General features: G+C 40.6%; 1 protein-coding gene across 2 annotated transcripts in view; it reads left to right on the top strand.

Moving 5' to 3' along the window:
* The window catches only part of DIAPH1 (diaphanous related formin 1), a 106,666-nt gene that overhangs the window by 43,873 nt on the left and 46,704 nt on the right, over positions 1–16,089 (top strand). For both annotated transcript variants that reach the window (XM_010388244.2, XM_010388245.2), the window contains 5 exons: positions 295–359; positions 1,448–1,627; positions 2,397–3,062; positions 4,205–4,319; positions 4,810–4,818. In XM_010388244.2, the coding sequence (XP_010386546.2) occupies positions 295–359; positions 1,448–1,627; positions 2,397–3,062; positions 4,205–4,319; positions 4,810–4,818 (1,035 nt within the window). The remainder of the gene's footprint in view (positions 1–294; positions 360–1,447; positions 1,628–2,396; positions 3,063–4,204; positions 4,320–4,809; positions 4,819–16,089) is intronic.

Here is a 16,089-nt window from a genome sequence, read left to right as displayed (position 1 = left end):
CTTTAGTTTATTTTTACATAAAACACACACCAGCACCTTTTGCAGGAACTCCTGGTGGTCTCAGAGAGTCAAAAGCATCACTCATAGGCATTCTTCATGCCACCCAGCATGGTGGCCTTACCACACACTCAGATTACATGTTGAACTTAACTGAAAGTTTCATTTCTTTGTCTAGTGCAGAACATTAAGAAAGATAATAAAAATGATCAAAAAGACTGTTCTTTGGAAGGGCTTAGGTATGAAATAAATAGACCAGGAGAATTAGGAGCTTTACTCACTGACTCTTCTTTTCAGATCAAATGATTGATAAGACAAAGGTGGAGAAATCTGAAGCCAAAGCTGCAGAGCTGGAAAAGCAGGTGCATATGAGAAACCAAAAACATGAGTTTGAGTATATCTTTCTTTGAGGATTATTATTTTCCTGATCCGTGAGACAGTTTTTTTTCTGTGGTATTTTGGAAGCGTTTAGCACCCAATAGTGTAGTGCCCAGGGGAAACCTTTCCAGTGTAGGTTAGTCATTGGAGAAAGTGATATGGATGTCTTCATGAGGAGCTCTAGTGGTAGGCTTGTAGTTCTTGGGCTACTGGGCAGGAAAAGAAAGACAGATGATACTCATATAATAGTAATGGCATGCTCAGGTTTGCTTGGCATTTTAGGCCTCTTACGCCTAGAACAATAGGAACTAGGGTCCTTAGAACAGTAGAACTAGAGGATGTCAGAGTTATCTTTTTCTCTTCAGTTGTTAAGAACTCTTACTGTGGTGAATAGGTTTTTGATCCTAGAGAATATTGGGATTGTACTATCATGGCAGTCCTATTTAAATACCTTTAAAATCTTATTATTTGTTTTTAACTATAAAAATAGGGAATCTATGGAAATGAACCAATTCCCCTCTCCTTTAACCTTGATTGTTTTATTTTCATTTTTATTTCTATTTTTTTGAGATGGAATCTCACTCTGTCATCCAGGCTGGAGTGCAGTGGCGCCATCTCGGCTCACCGCAACCTCTGTCTCCCGGGTTCAAGCTATTCTTCTGCCTCACCCTCCCAAGTAGCTGGGATTACAAGTGCCCACCATCATGCCAGGCTAATTTTTGTATTTTTGGTAGAGGTGAGATTTCACCATGTTGGGCAGGCTGGTCTCGAACTCCTGACCTCAGGTGATCCACCTGCCTCGGCCTCCCAAAGTGCTGGGATTACAGGTGTGAGCTACCGCGCACAGCCAGACCTTGATTTTAAGGTCAGAATCATGGTGCTTTTTTCCCCAAGCATGGCCTGGATTTGTGAGCTCTGTAGATCAAGTATTGGCCCAGAACAGGAGATGGTGGGGGGAGGGGATTCCAGCACCCCCAGGCAAAAGAGGAGGTGGAGGGAATTATGGGTAATAATACTGTGCTTCTTACTGAGATGGAGAGCTTGCTGGGAGCCTGATTCGTTTTTTCTCTAGCTGGACTCAGAGTTAACAGCCCGACATGAGCTACAGGTGGAAATGAAAAAGCTGGAAAGTGACTTTGAGCAGAAGCTTCAAGATCTTCAGGGAGAAAAGGATGCACTGCATTCTGAAAAGCAACAAATTGCCACAGAGAAACAGGACCTGGAAGCAGAGGTGTCCCAGCTCACAGGAGAGGTAATGCCTGAGCAGGGAAGGCAGAGTGACCTGTAATCTCTGGATGCACATGGCTTGGAACAGGAGTCAGTCATCTTACTCCTAGGGAGGGTTCAGCTACTAATAGGTAGTCTAGTTACGTGGTGCATATTTTTAAAATAATATACTGGTTTTTGGTTTGTGTTGAGGGTAAGTAATACGTAAGACAGAAAATCTGGAAAATACAGAAGAACATTAAGAGTAAAGTAAGTTGCATTACCACCCAGAAATAAAGGTAATAAGTCTTCTAATAAATTAGGAATAAAAACTAAACTGTTAAAAATTGGCTAATTTCCTGTTACTTTAGTCATCTCTGCACAGATTTATCCTTACACACTCTCTCTGCAGTAGTGAATACTTAAATGATCTTTAAATCAAGTATCTGGTAACTTGATTACTTGTGTGGTTATATAATCATCTGTGTAGCACATATTAGTTATTTAACTAGAACGTTTGATTTACTTGACCTTTACATTTTCTAATCAAGGGAGAGTTTAACATAAAAGTTGAAATCGTCATCTTAATACAAAGCATACAAAGCATGCTGAACTAAGAATGTGAAGACCGGAATTCTACTTTTGGCTCTGCTGCTAAGCAGTGTGACTTTAGGTGATCATATCATTTCTCTGACTCCTCAGTTCCTCCATTTGTAACATGAGAAGTTTGGATTAAGTCATTTATTAGGTTCCTTCCAGGCTCAGTAGTCCCTGAAGTGGGGTGAGAAGTACTCACATTGATGTTATTTCTGTAGGTTGCCAAGCTGACAAAGGAACTGGAAGATGCCAAGAAAGAAATGGCTTCCCTCTCTGCGGCGGCTATTACTGTAGCTCCTTCTGTTCCTAGTAGTGCTACTGCTCCCCCGGCCCCTCCTTTACCTGGTGACTCTGGCACTATTATTCCACCACCACCTGCTCCTGGGGATAGTACCACTCCTCCTCCTCCTCCTCCTCCACCTCCTCCTCCACCTCCTCCTCCACCTCCTCCTCCACCTCCTTTGACTGGGAGTATTTTCATCTCCCCAACCCCTTCTTTACCTGGAGGTACTGCTATCCCTCCACCCCCTCTTTTGCCTGGGGATGCTAGCATCCCTCCACCCCCTCCTTTGCCTGGGGATGTTGGCATCCCTCCACCCCCTCCTTTGCCTGGGGATGCTGGAATCCCCCCCCCGCCTCCTCCCTTGCCAGGAGGAGCAGGAATGCCACCTCCTCCTCCCCCTCTTCCTGGTGGTCCTGGAATCCCTCCACCTCCTCCATTTCCTGGAGGCCCTGGCATTCCTCCACCTCCACCCGGAATGGGTATGCCTCCACCTCCCCCATTTGGATTTGGAGTTCCTGCAGCCCCAGTTCTGCCATTTGGATTAACCCCCAAAAAGCTTTATAAGCCAGAGGTGCAGCTCCGGAGGCCAAACTGGTCCAAGGTAACAGTTTCTGTCTATTTCTTCACCAGTCAATCTTGAGAAACAGTTTCAGTTTTCTACTTTGTATTTTGTGCATGGATGGGCTGCGCCTTCCTTAGGGCTTACATCTTTCTGTCTTCAAGTTTCACTCATACTTATGTTTATTCAGCAGATATTAGGCATCTTCTTTATTCCATACATCACCGTGGAGAGTTCTGTGAACCCTGTACTCTGAATTTAATCTTAACTAAACTTATACTTAATGTTTTTTGCCTTTTCTCTGAGACTTTGAATACCATGGTAACACACAGTTTGATAATAATCATTCACTAGTCTGCAAACTACTGATAATTGTGCTGATCCCAAAGTCATGGATTTATGAATCCACTCTCCTACCCCAATTCCGCAGGATGTGAGTTACACAGGCCATTTTTTTTTTTTTTTTTTTTTTTGAGATGAGAGTCTTGCTCTGTTGCCTAGGCTGGAGTGCAGTGGCACAGTGTCTGCTCACTGCAACCTCAGCCTGCCGAGTAGCTGGGATTACAGGGGTGCGCCACCATGCCCGGTTAATTTTTGTATTTTTAGTAGAGACAGGGTTTCACCATGTTGGTCAGGCTGCTCTCGAACTCCTGAACTTGTGATACTCCCACCTTGGCCTCCCAGAGTGCTGGGATTACAGGTGTGAGCCATCACGCCTGGCCTACACAGGCCATATTTGCATGCACAGTATTGTTCCCATGATGTGTTTGAGATGCCTGTGATTCTGAGCCTTTTGCTTCTAGAAACCAAGTTAATATAAAGGACCTTAGGGATTTGCTAATAAAATGAGCAAATTTGGCACAGTTAGCCAAACTGGTGGGAAAAATATGATGATGAGCAAAACTTCTCTGAAATAAAGACTTAATGCTTATGAAGCTAGAGGATATGGAGTTAGGAGGAGGATATGTAGTATATATGGTCTTGAATAATCACCAATTAACAAATAAACTGGAAGTATCGTCTCCTAATCCCACTGCAGCTATTCTGTGCCTCAGGTTAGTCTTATTCTAGTAAGACGTTGCTGATAATCAGCCAGCCACCCATTTTACAGCCTTATCCATTTTCTAGGATGAAAAGTACAGGGCTCAGTTTACTAATTCTTAACACCCTGCCTTTATCCACAGCTTGTGGCTGAGGACCTCTCCCAGGACTGCTTCTGGACAAAGGTGAAGGAGGACCGCTTTGAGAACAATGAACTTTTTGCCAAACTTACCCTTACCTTCTCTGCCCAGACCAAGAGTGAGTACCTTCCTCTTTGATGCAAAGGTCCAGTGTAGGGCTTAGAATATTTTTTCATTAGGTTTCCTATTCCCTTCCTTTCCCTGGGTGAGGATAGAAAGGGTACGTTGGATGGAAGACCGATGGGTTTTCCCATTCAAAAGAAAGAAAATACGTTTTTATATTAAATATTGTGGAGTTACTTGGTTTGGGAAAGAGAACTGTTGTATGTAGGTATTTCGTATCAGTATAACTTGTAGGGATATGAGATTAAAGTGACAGAGCTTGATTTGGGCCCATTTTGATGATACTTTTGAACAGATTCTGGCATTGCCTTAATGTGCAATTTCCAGTTCTAAGTACATAATTAATAAGGGGTGGATAGAGTCTAACAGTTTGGGTGGCTGAGTGACTGTCTACAGTAACAAAGAACCATACGTGATTCCCTTTCTTTCTTCCATTTCTTTCCAATATTGGATGCCTTCTCTCTCCTGGCACTTCGCTCCTGCAGCTTCCAAAGGTAAGAATACAAAAGAGCCTTTTAGTTTGGTCTCTTGAATATTAGAGAAAAAGCTGAAATAGATATAAAGGAATTTCTAATTTAAAAAATGAGACCAGAGATTGAGGGTTGACTTGTCTTTGCTAGGTGTTTTTTGTTTTTTGTTTTTTTGGGGTTTTTTTCCTCCCCTGGAGTTCAAAAGGACCAATAGCTTTGGCATTAACTAATAGGGAAGAAAGTTTGTTTCACGTTCAACTACAACATACTTAATCTCTTTAGAAGGTGAGGGACAACGTAGGTAATACTGTTACCTTACATTTGTGCTGTTTTACAATGTTCATAGTGCCTTAACATATATTACCCTATTTGATATGCAAAGAAGCCTTATGAGACAGGCAGGATGTGTATTATCTCCGTTCTGTAGCATATATAGACTCTGAACAGTTAGGTAGCTTTCCCAAGGTTATGTGATCAGAACCAGGAGTCTTGACTTCTGGTCCATTTTTTTCTATATAAATTCTTGCTTTTGTTTTTTAGCCTTCATATGTTTCCTTTTAGTTCAGAAGAGCTGATCTACTTTGCTCTCTTCTTTCTTCACTTCCTAATTCTTGTGGTTTTGTGCTGCCTTGTGATAGGGTACTTGTAGTTACTTCCCCTGAGAGAGAGAGTATTTAAAAGATCTTGTCATGTATAATGATAATTATAACCCAATAATTTCATATTTTCATCTTCTTTCAGCATTTTTGTTTGTTTAGAGACTTACTATGACCCTAGTGATGAAAATTAAGTGCAACTTTGGAGCATTTATTTTCCCTGCCTCCCCCTAGTCAGTTAGTACTTTTATAGGCAATTCTTATTTTTTCCTTAAGTGATCTGATGGAAACACCTTGTTCTAATAAGGAGTCTAACAGATTGCGAGGTGTCTTGGTGGCCCCTAGTTGCATATGTGTGTGTGTGTGTATCTAGGAATATAAGACCATAATGCTCAGATCTGTCTTATTGCCCTATCATTCAGGTCAAAATGGCCTTCTAAGAAAACTGTCACCTTCCGTGCCAAAGTCCAGCCTACGGGATTAATTCCACTCTCTTAATTAAAATACTGTGATGGTAACCACATATACTGTATTAGTGTATCAATAAAGACTAGTTGACAAAGTCAAAATTAAATGATTTTCTAATTTGTAAGTTCGCAGAATCCCTATGTTGGCCTCTGGTGTAAGTTTCTTTCTTGAGTCTGGGCTCTGCACTCTTAGTGCCATTGCAAATGAATACTGACTGGGCCTCTTTTCTCCTCCCACCCCAATCCCCATCCTTTTATTCTGTGCATTTGTATTCCTATTAATTCTAGTTGGGTTTTATACAGTTTAGTGGTCTTCCTTGGCATTATATTCTCATTGTGAATAGGGATATAGTAGTATTTTTTAAAATACCAAAGTGGCCCCCTTATTCACAAAAGGCCAATAAAAAGAAAACTTTAGTAAAAGATCTTTGTGCTTCTTATTTAGAGTTTAGGTTTATGTCAGATAAGGAATTTCAAACTCTCAAAAATTGCAAGCACTCAGAAGACCCAGATCTCAGTATCGCAGCAAGTATACTTTACTTCCAGTGCTTTAAACATCTCTAGTATTTATATTTCAGAAAAAGATCTTCATCCTTACTACTTTTTTTTTTTTTTTTTTTACTTTTGAGACAGAGTCTCACTTTGTTGCCCAGGCTGGAGTGCAGTAGTGTGATCGTGGCTCACTGCAGCCTTCGCCTGCCAGGTTAAGTGATTCTCCTGCCTCAGCCTCCCAAGTAGCTGGGATTACAGGCACGCACCATCATGTCCAGCCAATTGTTTTTATTTTTGTAGAGACGGGGTTTCACCATGTTGGGCAGGCTGGTCTTGAACTTCTGACCTCAGGTGATCTGCCCACCTCGGCCTCCCAAAGTGCTGGGATTACAGGCATGAGCCACCACATCTGGCCATCCTTACTACTTTTTTTTTTTTTTTTTTTTGAGACAGAGTCTGGCTCTGTCACCCAGGCTGGAGTGCGGTGGCCGGATCTCAGCTCACTGCAAGCTCTGCCTCCCAGGTTTACGCCATTCTCCTGCCTCCGCCTCCCAAGTAGCTGGGACTACAGGCGCCCACCTCGTCGCCCGGCTAGTTTTTTGTATTCTTTAGTAGAGACGGGGTTTCACCGTATTAGCCAGGATGGTCTCGATCTCCTGACCTCGTGATCCGCCCGTCTCGGCCTCCCAAAGTGCTAGGATTACAGGCTTGAGCCACCGCGCCCGGCCCATCCTTACTACTTTTTAAAAGTAATTCTTGAATACTGAATTGAATATTGAACCAGTTCAGTTTGAATACTGAAGCCAGTGTCAGTTACCAAGTCTGTCATTCATAGTCTTGATATTGATGATATAATTAAATGATAGATAACTACTCATTATCAACCTTGTAAATATTTCATCTTCCAGATGAAGTAGTGACATAGATTAAATAACTTTTTCCAAACTGTATAAAAAGTATCAGAGCCAGAATTCAGACTCTAAACAGTGACTCCAAGGTCCTTGCTCTAGCCTTCTACTTCTCAGAAGTGTGTATGTTCTTGCCCTAAGAGGCTCTGAAAGCTTAGATCCGGACAAAAGCTGCAAGAAAGGGGATATACTGCCTTCAGGAACCACTTCATTCACTCAGACGCAAATGTCCTTGAATTGGCAGCGACTGAGTAGAAAAAAGGGAACAATAATAGATTAGGGAAAGTAAGTGAGATACTAGATATTTAGGGTTATAAAAGAGAAAGCATATTCTGACTATATTCAACTCTAGCAGAACTAATCCAGTTGAAGAAATAAGACATGTTTATCTAGTAGAAGCACTGCTTAGATGATTTCAGTCCAGTGTTGATGAAGCTATTTGGACACTAGGTTTTCATCATATTGCATTATTTCCTCTCTTGCTTGCTAAACACAACTCTGCTATTTGTTAAGCATGCCTGTATCCCCCTTACGTTCTATTGATACCTAAAACCTTCAGTATACCTACTGGCCCCTCCAAGAATGGGCATTGAAGAAAGCACCTGCCTCATTCTGCACATCTGCTTCCTGTAGTGAAGAGTCTCCTGTTACTGCTTCATTATGGTTCAAGAATATGTGTGCCTTTTTACAAGAGAAGAGCTGAGAGACAGGAACTGGTCCCAGAATTTTACACTCCAGATTCTTTTACACATTATTTCTCTTTTAAGGATTAGTGTCTTGTTTCTGAAGGCTTTGTTTCCCATAAATGAAGAATTTACTTACTCAGTTAACTTATTCCCTACCAGGGAATATTTTGAATTTACTTTTGATAGGCAGTGCCATAAAACTTCTAGTCCTTTTTCACATTCTCACTTTCCTTATAGTGATCAGCAGGGAGTCTTTTATCATGGACTCTTTGTTGACTCTTTTTGAATTTCTTGGAAACATGTTCAGTAGTTAAATTTCTGTTTTTGTTGTTTCATTTTCTCCAAGGGAGCATTTTCATTGCTATAGTAGCCTTAGGCAGCTCATTATTTGTATGTACAAGATAAACTAGTTTTTCATTTTGTATTTCTTCTCTTACTGTCTTTTGTTGATTATGTGATCGTTACACTACCACCTCTTGAACCATAGCATGGTGAATGATAACTCATGTCTTAAGTACAGTGACTTTTATTTTTAGGTTTATTCCTTCCTTCCAGAAACAATATTGAACATTAGACTTGTTAAAGTAAGAGGTGTGTTATGGGAACTGTGAGCATTAGAACAGTTCTGCAAATATTTAATGGCAGTAATTTAGAAAAAACTCTGGCTAAAAAGTAAGACCTTCACTAAGAACTGAGAATTTTATTAAAAAATAACAGTATTCTAGTTGGCATTTGACTGTGTGGGTCCAGTACTATTGTTCCAGAAGTCAGAACTGTTAGCCATAACAGATAGGTTTTCCTGTCTGCTGCCCTGACATAATTTTCTTGCTTCAGGCTTCAGCAGGAAGCCTGCTGATTCTTTCCCAAAAAGAATCTAAGGGTCTTTTTCTTTTTCCCTGTGATTCTCTTCTGTCCACTAGGTGCCACTCACCCAGTTGCATCTTTATTAGTGAATTTTTGTAGCTTCTGCAGCTTTAACCTTTAGCAGCAAGATTGTCTGAGAGCTCAACCTGCTCTACCTTGTTCATTGAGTCCCTTAGCAGAAGGATGTCTGTTCCATCATTTCCTTACTCCACTCAAGTCGGTAGGATTAGGACTAGTGGTACTAGTCAAGTGAACACTTGTTGGGATTCTTATTTTTTAATTACTTGGCTTCTCTTGGGTTTTGAGTAGGGTCAGACTACTAGCACAAAGAAATTAGGAAGTTCTGTAATATCAGATAATAGTCCCTTGTGATTTAAAAACATAAATCTATCCCTATTATCTGGGGTTACCAGAAGTTCTTCACATGGAAGAAGTACCATACCTCCTCCAAGTTGTCATCTCACTGTCACTAGTGGTATAAAAAAGGAACCTAAACCAACCCCTCATATACCCCTCTATACCCCAACCTTTCCATCACCATTTTCTTTTAATCCACTGGATCTAATATTATGCCATTTATCTTGGTTTATGTCACTTACCACAGGCAGTCCCAGACTCCTGGGTCATCCTTCATCTCCCATAGTTTAATCACAATAAGGTTCTGTGTAGTTCCTATTCTGTCTCCTCCCATCCCACCTAAGCTCCTGAAACTGGTCCACTGTACCCTCTGGAATTCATGGTCCATTACTGGCAAAACCTTTTTCACCTTGCTCTACTGGAAACCTGGTTTTCTCTTCAATACTACTTTCCCTTTTGCTTGCTTATGTGGTTTGGTTTGGATTGGTTTGGTGTGGTTTGGTTTGGTTTGGTTTTTGAGATGGAGTCTTGCTCTGTTGCCCAGACTGGAGGGCAGTGGCAAGCTCTCAGTTCACCGTAGCCTCTGCCTCCTGGTCACAGGCAGTTCTTCTGCCTCAGGCTCCCGAGTAGCTGGGATTACAGGCGCGCGCCACCATACGTGGCTAATTTTTGTATTTTTAGTAGAGACGGTGTTTCACCATGTTGGCCAGGCTGGTCTCAAACTCCTCACCTCAGGTGATCCACCCACCTTGGCCTCCCAAAGTGCTGGGATTACAGGCGTGAGCCACCACGCCCGGCCCACGGGGTTGTTTTTCTTTGTTCTCATAGACCACACCCCAGTGGACTTGGAGATGGGGTAGATGTAATCTTTGTTCTTCATTGCCACTCTCAGATCATTTTGCCTCTTTCCTAAAAGGAAACAATTCCTAAAAACCAACAATTTCAAATCTTATGACATCAAGTTATGTCACCCATTTTCTCTCTTCATCTTATCATCTACTGACACCCATGTTACTCCTCATTTCTCAACCAATGTAGCTCTTGCTCATATCCACTCTCTTCTATACTCCAGTACTGGCTCTGACTTAATTCTTAGGAATTTTTATACAAAAAGGTCATGATCCTACCAATATTCTGGCCTTTCAGTTCCTTGAATTCTTCTACTGATTTTGTCCTCTATCCCACCTCACCCATTTCCCACTTCTAGGATCGCATGTCATACCACCCAGGTTCTATCTTTTTACCTTACTCCCTTTGCTATCCTGACCCCAGCAGTCCTCCAGCCCCGCTAATCCATTTGTCCTACCAGCATTTCACTGTGCTTCACCTTCTCCTTCTGATGACTTCACTCTTTCCCTGAGCTAAAATTCCTTAGTTTATCATTACAATCATTCTCTTGGGTTTTGTTTTTCCATTACCTCTCTCATTTCATACTCGATTGGTAAAACCACAATCCCGGTTAATTCCATTTCTGTCTTTTTCCTGCTCCTGTAGCTGTGCAACTGAACATGACTGGAGAAAACCATGCAACTGGGTCCTCCTTTGATAGACTTTCTTCTCTTAGCTTTCAGGATAGGAAACACTGTTACTTTTCTTGCTAACTTACTGGGTGTAATTTCTCCCAACTCTCTTTTGCTTAATTTGTGATGTTGCTTGGCCCTTGATACTGCCAGGCAATCATATTTTAAGCATTACGAATTCATTGAATTTCCTGCTCTCCTAAAGGTTATTTCACACCTTATTTTTTCCTCCTCAACAAACCTCCCTCATCCTCATTCTCAGTTGACGATGTTTTCTTTCTGCTTCACTGACAAAATTGGAGCAATCAGAAAAGGAACTTCCAGAGACTTCCATCATTACTTTTACCTACCTTCTGTCTTCCTCTGTTACCATGGTCCTGTCTAAAGCCAGTTCCTGGACTAATTTGTTATCTTCATTTTAACAAATATGTAGAACACGCTGGAAATACAAGGTAAAAAGGTATCCTCCCCCAGAGTGACTGTGGTTAAATCATACTTTTTATATGCGTATGTTATTCTAATAAAGGAATGGGAAAATCCTTTTCTTCTTTAGTTCAAGTGAGAAAGTGTGATAAATTTTTTAATAAAACTTTACTGGAAAAGGGGCAAGGGAATTAAAAACAAAATTACAGAAATATGAGGGTATACACACTTCTTTTTTAATGCAGTTGGTGTGATCTCATACATTTTATACTGTTTTGTATTTTGTTTAACATGTTTTAGCATCTCGATGTCCTTACATATAGATCTGTGTCATTATTTCTCATAGATGTATTCTGTCATATAATGCAAATAAGTTTTCCATTTTTTTTATTACAAGCAATGCTGAAGGAAACATCCATTTTTAATTGTCTTTGCAAACTTGTACTTCTGCACAGTAAATTCTTAAAAATAAAATTTCTGGGCCCAAGTTGCTAGGTACAAGATTGTAGCAATTTATACTTCCATCAAAAATAAAAAAAAAATATTCATGGTAATGTCTAGTAGGGGAAAAGTGATATGTTGTTTTAGTCCGACCACTAATAAGATTGCACCAAAGGTTATCTTTCATACCTTGACTCTGTCTGTAAAGTGAGATACATGAACCTAAAAGATATCTTTCAATTTTAAACTTCTGGTTCTGTTACTTTGTTTTTTTCCTTGCAGTAAGCTGTCTTTGGTATTATCTGTCATGTCAAACTCTTCTTTTGTTTCTGACAGCCTTCATAGTCCTTTTGTTATTTTGTTTGTTTTGGTCTGAGTTTCATTCTCTTATTCTGTGCACCAAAGGTCAGACATCAGGAGCTGCTGCTTGCTTACAACCAGTGTTTAGGAGTATAGAGTTAAACTGGGGCAAAACTTTAAAACTATTGCATGAAGGCTGCTGATGTAATTTCCACAGAAGACTTACTGGTGGAGATTTAAGGTACTGCATCATCAGATAAAGAAATTAAATTTTAATTTTCTTCTCAACCGGGGGATTTTGATATTTTATTTCTAGCAGTGTGCTTTACTGCTTTCTGCCACCAGATGGCACATGGATCTATTTTATTTTAGCTGTGTCATTGTAGCGTTTGGTAGTGATGTCATCACGTTAGAGAGAGGCAACCTCTGTCCTTTCCAAATACAAGCTGCTTAGTATACTGCCCTCTACCTGTCAGGAAATTTATTTGGAGGACTGATCAGCAGTTAAATTATCCAGAAAGCTACAGCTTGCCCTTTTACAAAAGGATCTTGTCCTGTTGCAGCTAGTATTTTCTGTAGTAGCAATATTACTGTTCTTGGTGTCCAGAGGTTGGAAAAAGTTTTTGGTTTTTAGTCTGATACCTTCATGAAAGCATAGCCTTCTTTTGAGAGGGCTCAAAGGGAGGTTTGTATTTTATCAGCTTGGTAGCTCATTGTAGCCTCCTCATATACACACTCATAATCCCATCTCTGTCTCACTTTCTGCTGAAAAACTACTTTAAGGACATAATAGAACCTATCCACATTATATATCGATAACTAGCCAGAGATAATATACTGAATCCATTTCTTCAGGGAATTCCCCTGGTCTAACTTGGATAGAATATGCTGGTGCAGAAAGGTTTTCATAGTCAAAGTCAACCCATTGTGTCATATGTTAACTCCTAATAATCCCCAGCTAGTCTCATTTTTAGAGCCTCTTTCTAGCCATCCCAACTTTAGTGTGTGCCTGTATTACTCTTTTCTAGAAACATATAGACTGAAATGGTATCTTTTAAATCCAAGGTACCATCTGCCATTATCTGTGGATTCCAGATTTTATTTCTAACCAAATGTCCTTTTAAATGTCATTGTCTGAGGCTTAGACCATCTAGTTGGGGGATCAGTATTACTTAAACTTCTAACATGTTGGTACAGTCAGTTCCTAGCCTTAAATGTCTGTTGATACCAGTAAATCTCAAATTTTAGTATAAGGATTGCATGATGAGCATGTTAATGGTGTGAATTAAGCCACTCTTCACCTGTTCACTTAATAATATTTTGATATCTGTATCTGCATAGGTATTATATAAGTATTATCCCTGTTTTTATGGAGGTCATATGAGATTGATTAGGAAACAATTCAACATTTTCTGTTGACTTGGCAGTCAATTTTGGAAGTCACTATTTCAGAGGCACTTTTCTTGCCATCTTCCAAACCAGGTCTCAGTAGCCATCTTAGAAGGACATTTTGAAGAAGTCCTCTGTGGTCAATGAAGTAGCTCGGAACCACTTAGAGACTGACTCAGCTGGAGGATAGATGGAGAGCAGAATGATTAGGGTAGAGTATTGTGCTGGACTGGGGCTTGTACAACATGGAAGGAGTTGTGAGAAACTGGAGGAGGTAGAGATCAAGATGAAGAGTGTTACAGCTATACAGGCATAACTTTTGTTCAAGCTTGGTTATTCTCTTGCTGTGGAGACCTGGAGTTGGTAGCGATCAGAGATGTATTTAGGCGAAGAAATGGGATATCTAGCAAGTTTCAAAGCAGAACTAAGGTTTGGGGTGAATAAGAGTGATCCAGTGCTCTCTTACTACATACTAGAACCAAAACTGTTGCCTTAAGGAAAAGGCATTGTTTTGAGGATCCCTTGATCTTACACTATTTGGGAATTGTTGGACCTGAAATAACTGTCCTGCTGATGCTGAACAAGTCTCCCTCCAAACATAAGGTTGTAGACAGGCTAGTTTGCGAGGAGTACTAAGGGTGTCTCCACGGAATGTTTCCTCTGGGGCCTTTCTTTCAGCTTCTCTGTTATCTGTTTTTGTTTTTTTTGTTTTTTGTTTTGCCTAGATAACATAAGTGGTTCAGAAGTTGAAACAGTGTAAAAACGTCTCATTCCCACCCTAGTATTCATCCATGCCATCCTTCTCCCTCTCCTACCTTCTAGAGGTAACCATTTTTATTAGTTTGTCCTTTAGATTTTCTTTAAAAATGCAGTTATAAACAAATGCTGATACAGATTCTTGTCCTTCCTCTTAGCAAAAAAAAAAGGAACATACTATCTGTACTGTTTCTATACCTTGCTTCTATATCCTGGAGAGTCTTCCTATCAGTATGCAGAGATTTTCCTCATTTAAAAAATTATAAATGTTTGATAAGCAGGCATTACTTTTATAATGAACACAAGAATAAAACAAAAATGGAGTAATGAAATAATTGTCCTTTTTTTTTTGAACAGTAGCTACAGTAACCCATTTGATCTGACTGCATCTTAGCATGTATACATGTCCTTTTGATCTTCCTAAAAAAAACTCGTACATAACAATGAACTGAAGGGTTAGTTAACCACATCCGCTCTGTAAATGTATGGCCATTTATACTAGAGCTTATAACCATTATGATATGGGGAAGAGAGACTTGCAAAGTTCAGCCAGGGGCCCTTCCAGACTTCACTTAAGTGTGATACTTGAACAGGAGGAGATCTTTGTACTGCTAGCAAAGGGATGCAGCTCTCCAAAAGTCTTTAAAGGAAAGGAGTGGCCTACCCTACTTTTTTTCTTGCTTCCATTTCAGTGTTTTTTTTGTTTTTGTTTTTGTTTTTTTTTGAGACGGAGTCTCGCTCTGTCGCCCAAGCTGGAGTGCAGTGGCCGGATCTCAGCTCACTGCAAGCTCCGCCTCCCGGGTTTACGCCATTCTCCTGCCTCAGCCTCCCGAGTAGCTGGGACTACAGGCGCCCGCCACCTCGCCCGGCTAGTTTTTTGTACTTTTTAGTAGAGACGGGGTTTCACCGTGTTAGCCAGGATGGTCTCGATCTCCTGACCTTGTGATCCGCCCGTCTCGGCCTCCCAAAGTGCTGGGATTACAGGCTTGAGCCACTGCGCCCGGCCTTGAGCCACCGCGCCCGGCCTCCATTTCAGTTTTTGTTCTGCAGATTAATTGCTCTAGAACTTGGTGTCCTGTAACTGTTCCATGTATTAGAACTCCTGCCCATTGCCTTTGGAGCAGTATGGAAGAATGCTTGTTATTCGGTGTTCGGTGGGAAAAGCAGGAAACAAATTATGTACACCTTATTACAATTGTTTCATATTAAAAAGAAATGCGTTAGTAAAAGATTAGAAGGGAATATACTAGAATACTGTAACAGAGATTTTGTTAGGGTACTACATACTTTTAATTTTTCTATAATGTGGTTATATTGTTTTTATAATGAAAAAGACACGGGGTTAAAAAGGAAATTTCAGTGTCTGAGATGCTTGGAGAAGATTCTAGAGCACTTCTAGATTTCTAGAAGTACTTGGACCTGAGATTTCGTCTGCCAAGCCAAGTACTAGCATTCAGTTCTATAAAGGAAGTAACAGCATCCTTTAGTTCCCTCTTAACAGTTTCTTTTTGAAAAAAACAGATTCCAATATAAAAAACAAAAACAAAAAACTTTTAATTTTTACGTACCGCAAGGGACCCCGGTGATATAACAGAAGGGCACTGGTAACCCCATTTCTGCAAGATGGGATGGTACCATTCTTTCCTCCTGATCCTACAATAATCCCACCTCTTCTTAGAGCCAGTGATTTCTTCTTTTAGATCTATTAATATGGGAAGATACGGCACTCTCATGTGTGTGTGTTTGCATTTCTCTTAGCAAGAAAAACTGCAAAAATCCATCCCAAGAATTTCCCGTTTTTCCTATTCTGCTTGCATTTTTCTTTTCCGCCACGGGGTGTGCGCAGTTGAGCTATTTTGGCTCAGGTTCCAGATGGTGAGGTCAGAGATTAGGGATTGGAGGAGAAGATCAGGTGACTTTCAGTAACAGCGATGGCGGCCCTCCTATCTCCACCCCTTCCCCCCTCCTCTTTCCCCACCCTTTCCTGGCTTCCACCTCAGGAACAAAGAAGGGAAAAAAACAGCAGTATGACGAAAACCAGCAGCTGTCTCTGCAGGCTCAGGCTGGGGGCTGGGTGTTTATTCCATCTGTTCTCT

The sequence above is a fragment of the Rhinopithecus roxellana genome, chromosome 3, assembly GCF_007565055.1.
Source record: "Rhinopithecus roxellana isolate Shanxi Qingling chromosome 3, ASM756505v1, whole genome shotgun sequence".
Lineage (NCBI taxonomy): Eukaryota > Metazoa > Chordata > Mammalia > Primates > Cercopithecidae > Rhinopithecus > Rhinopithecus roxellana.
The sequence above is the reverse complement of the archived record's forward strand: the minus strand, read 5'-3'. Positions and strand labels throughout refer to the sequence as shown.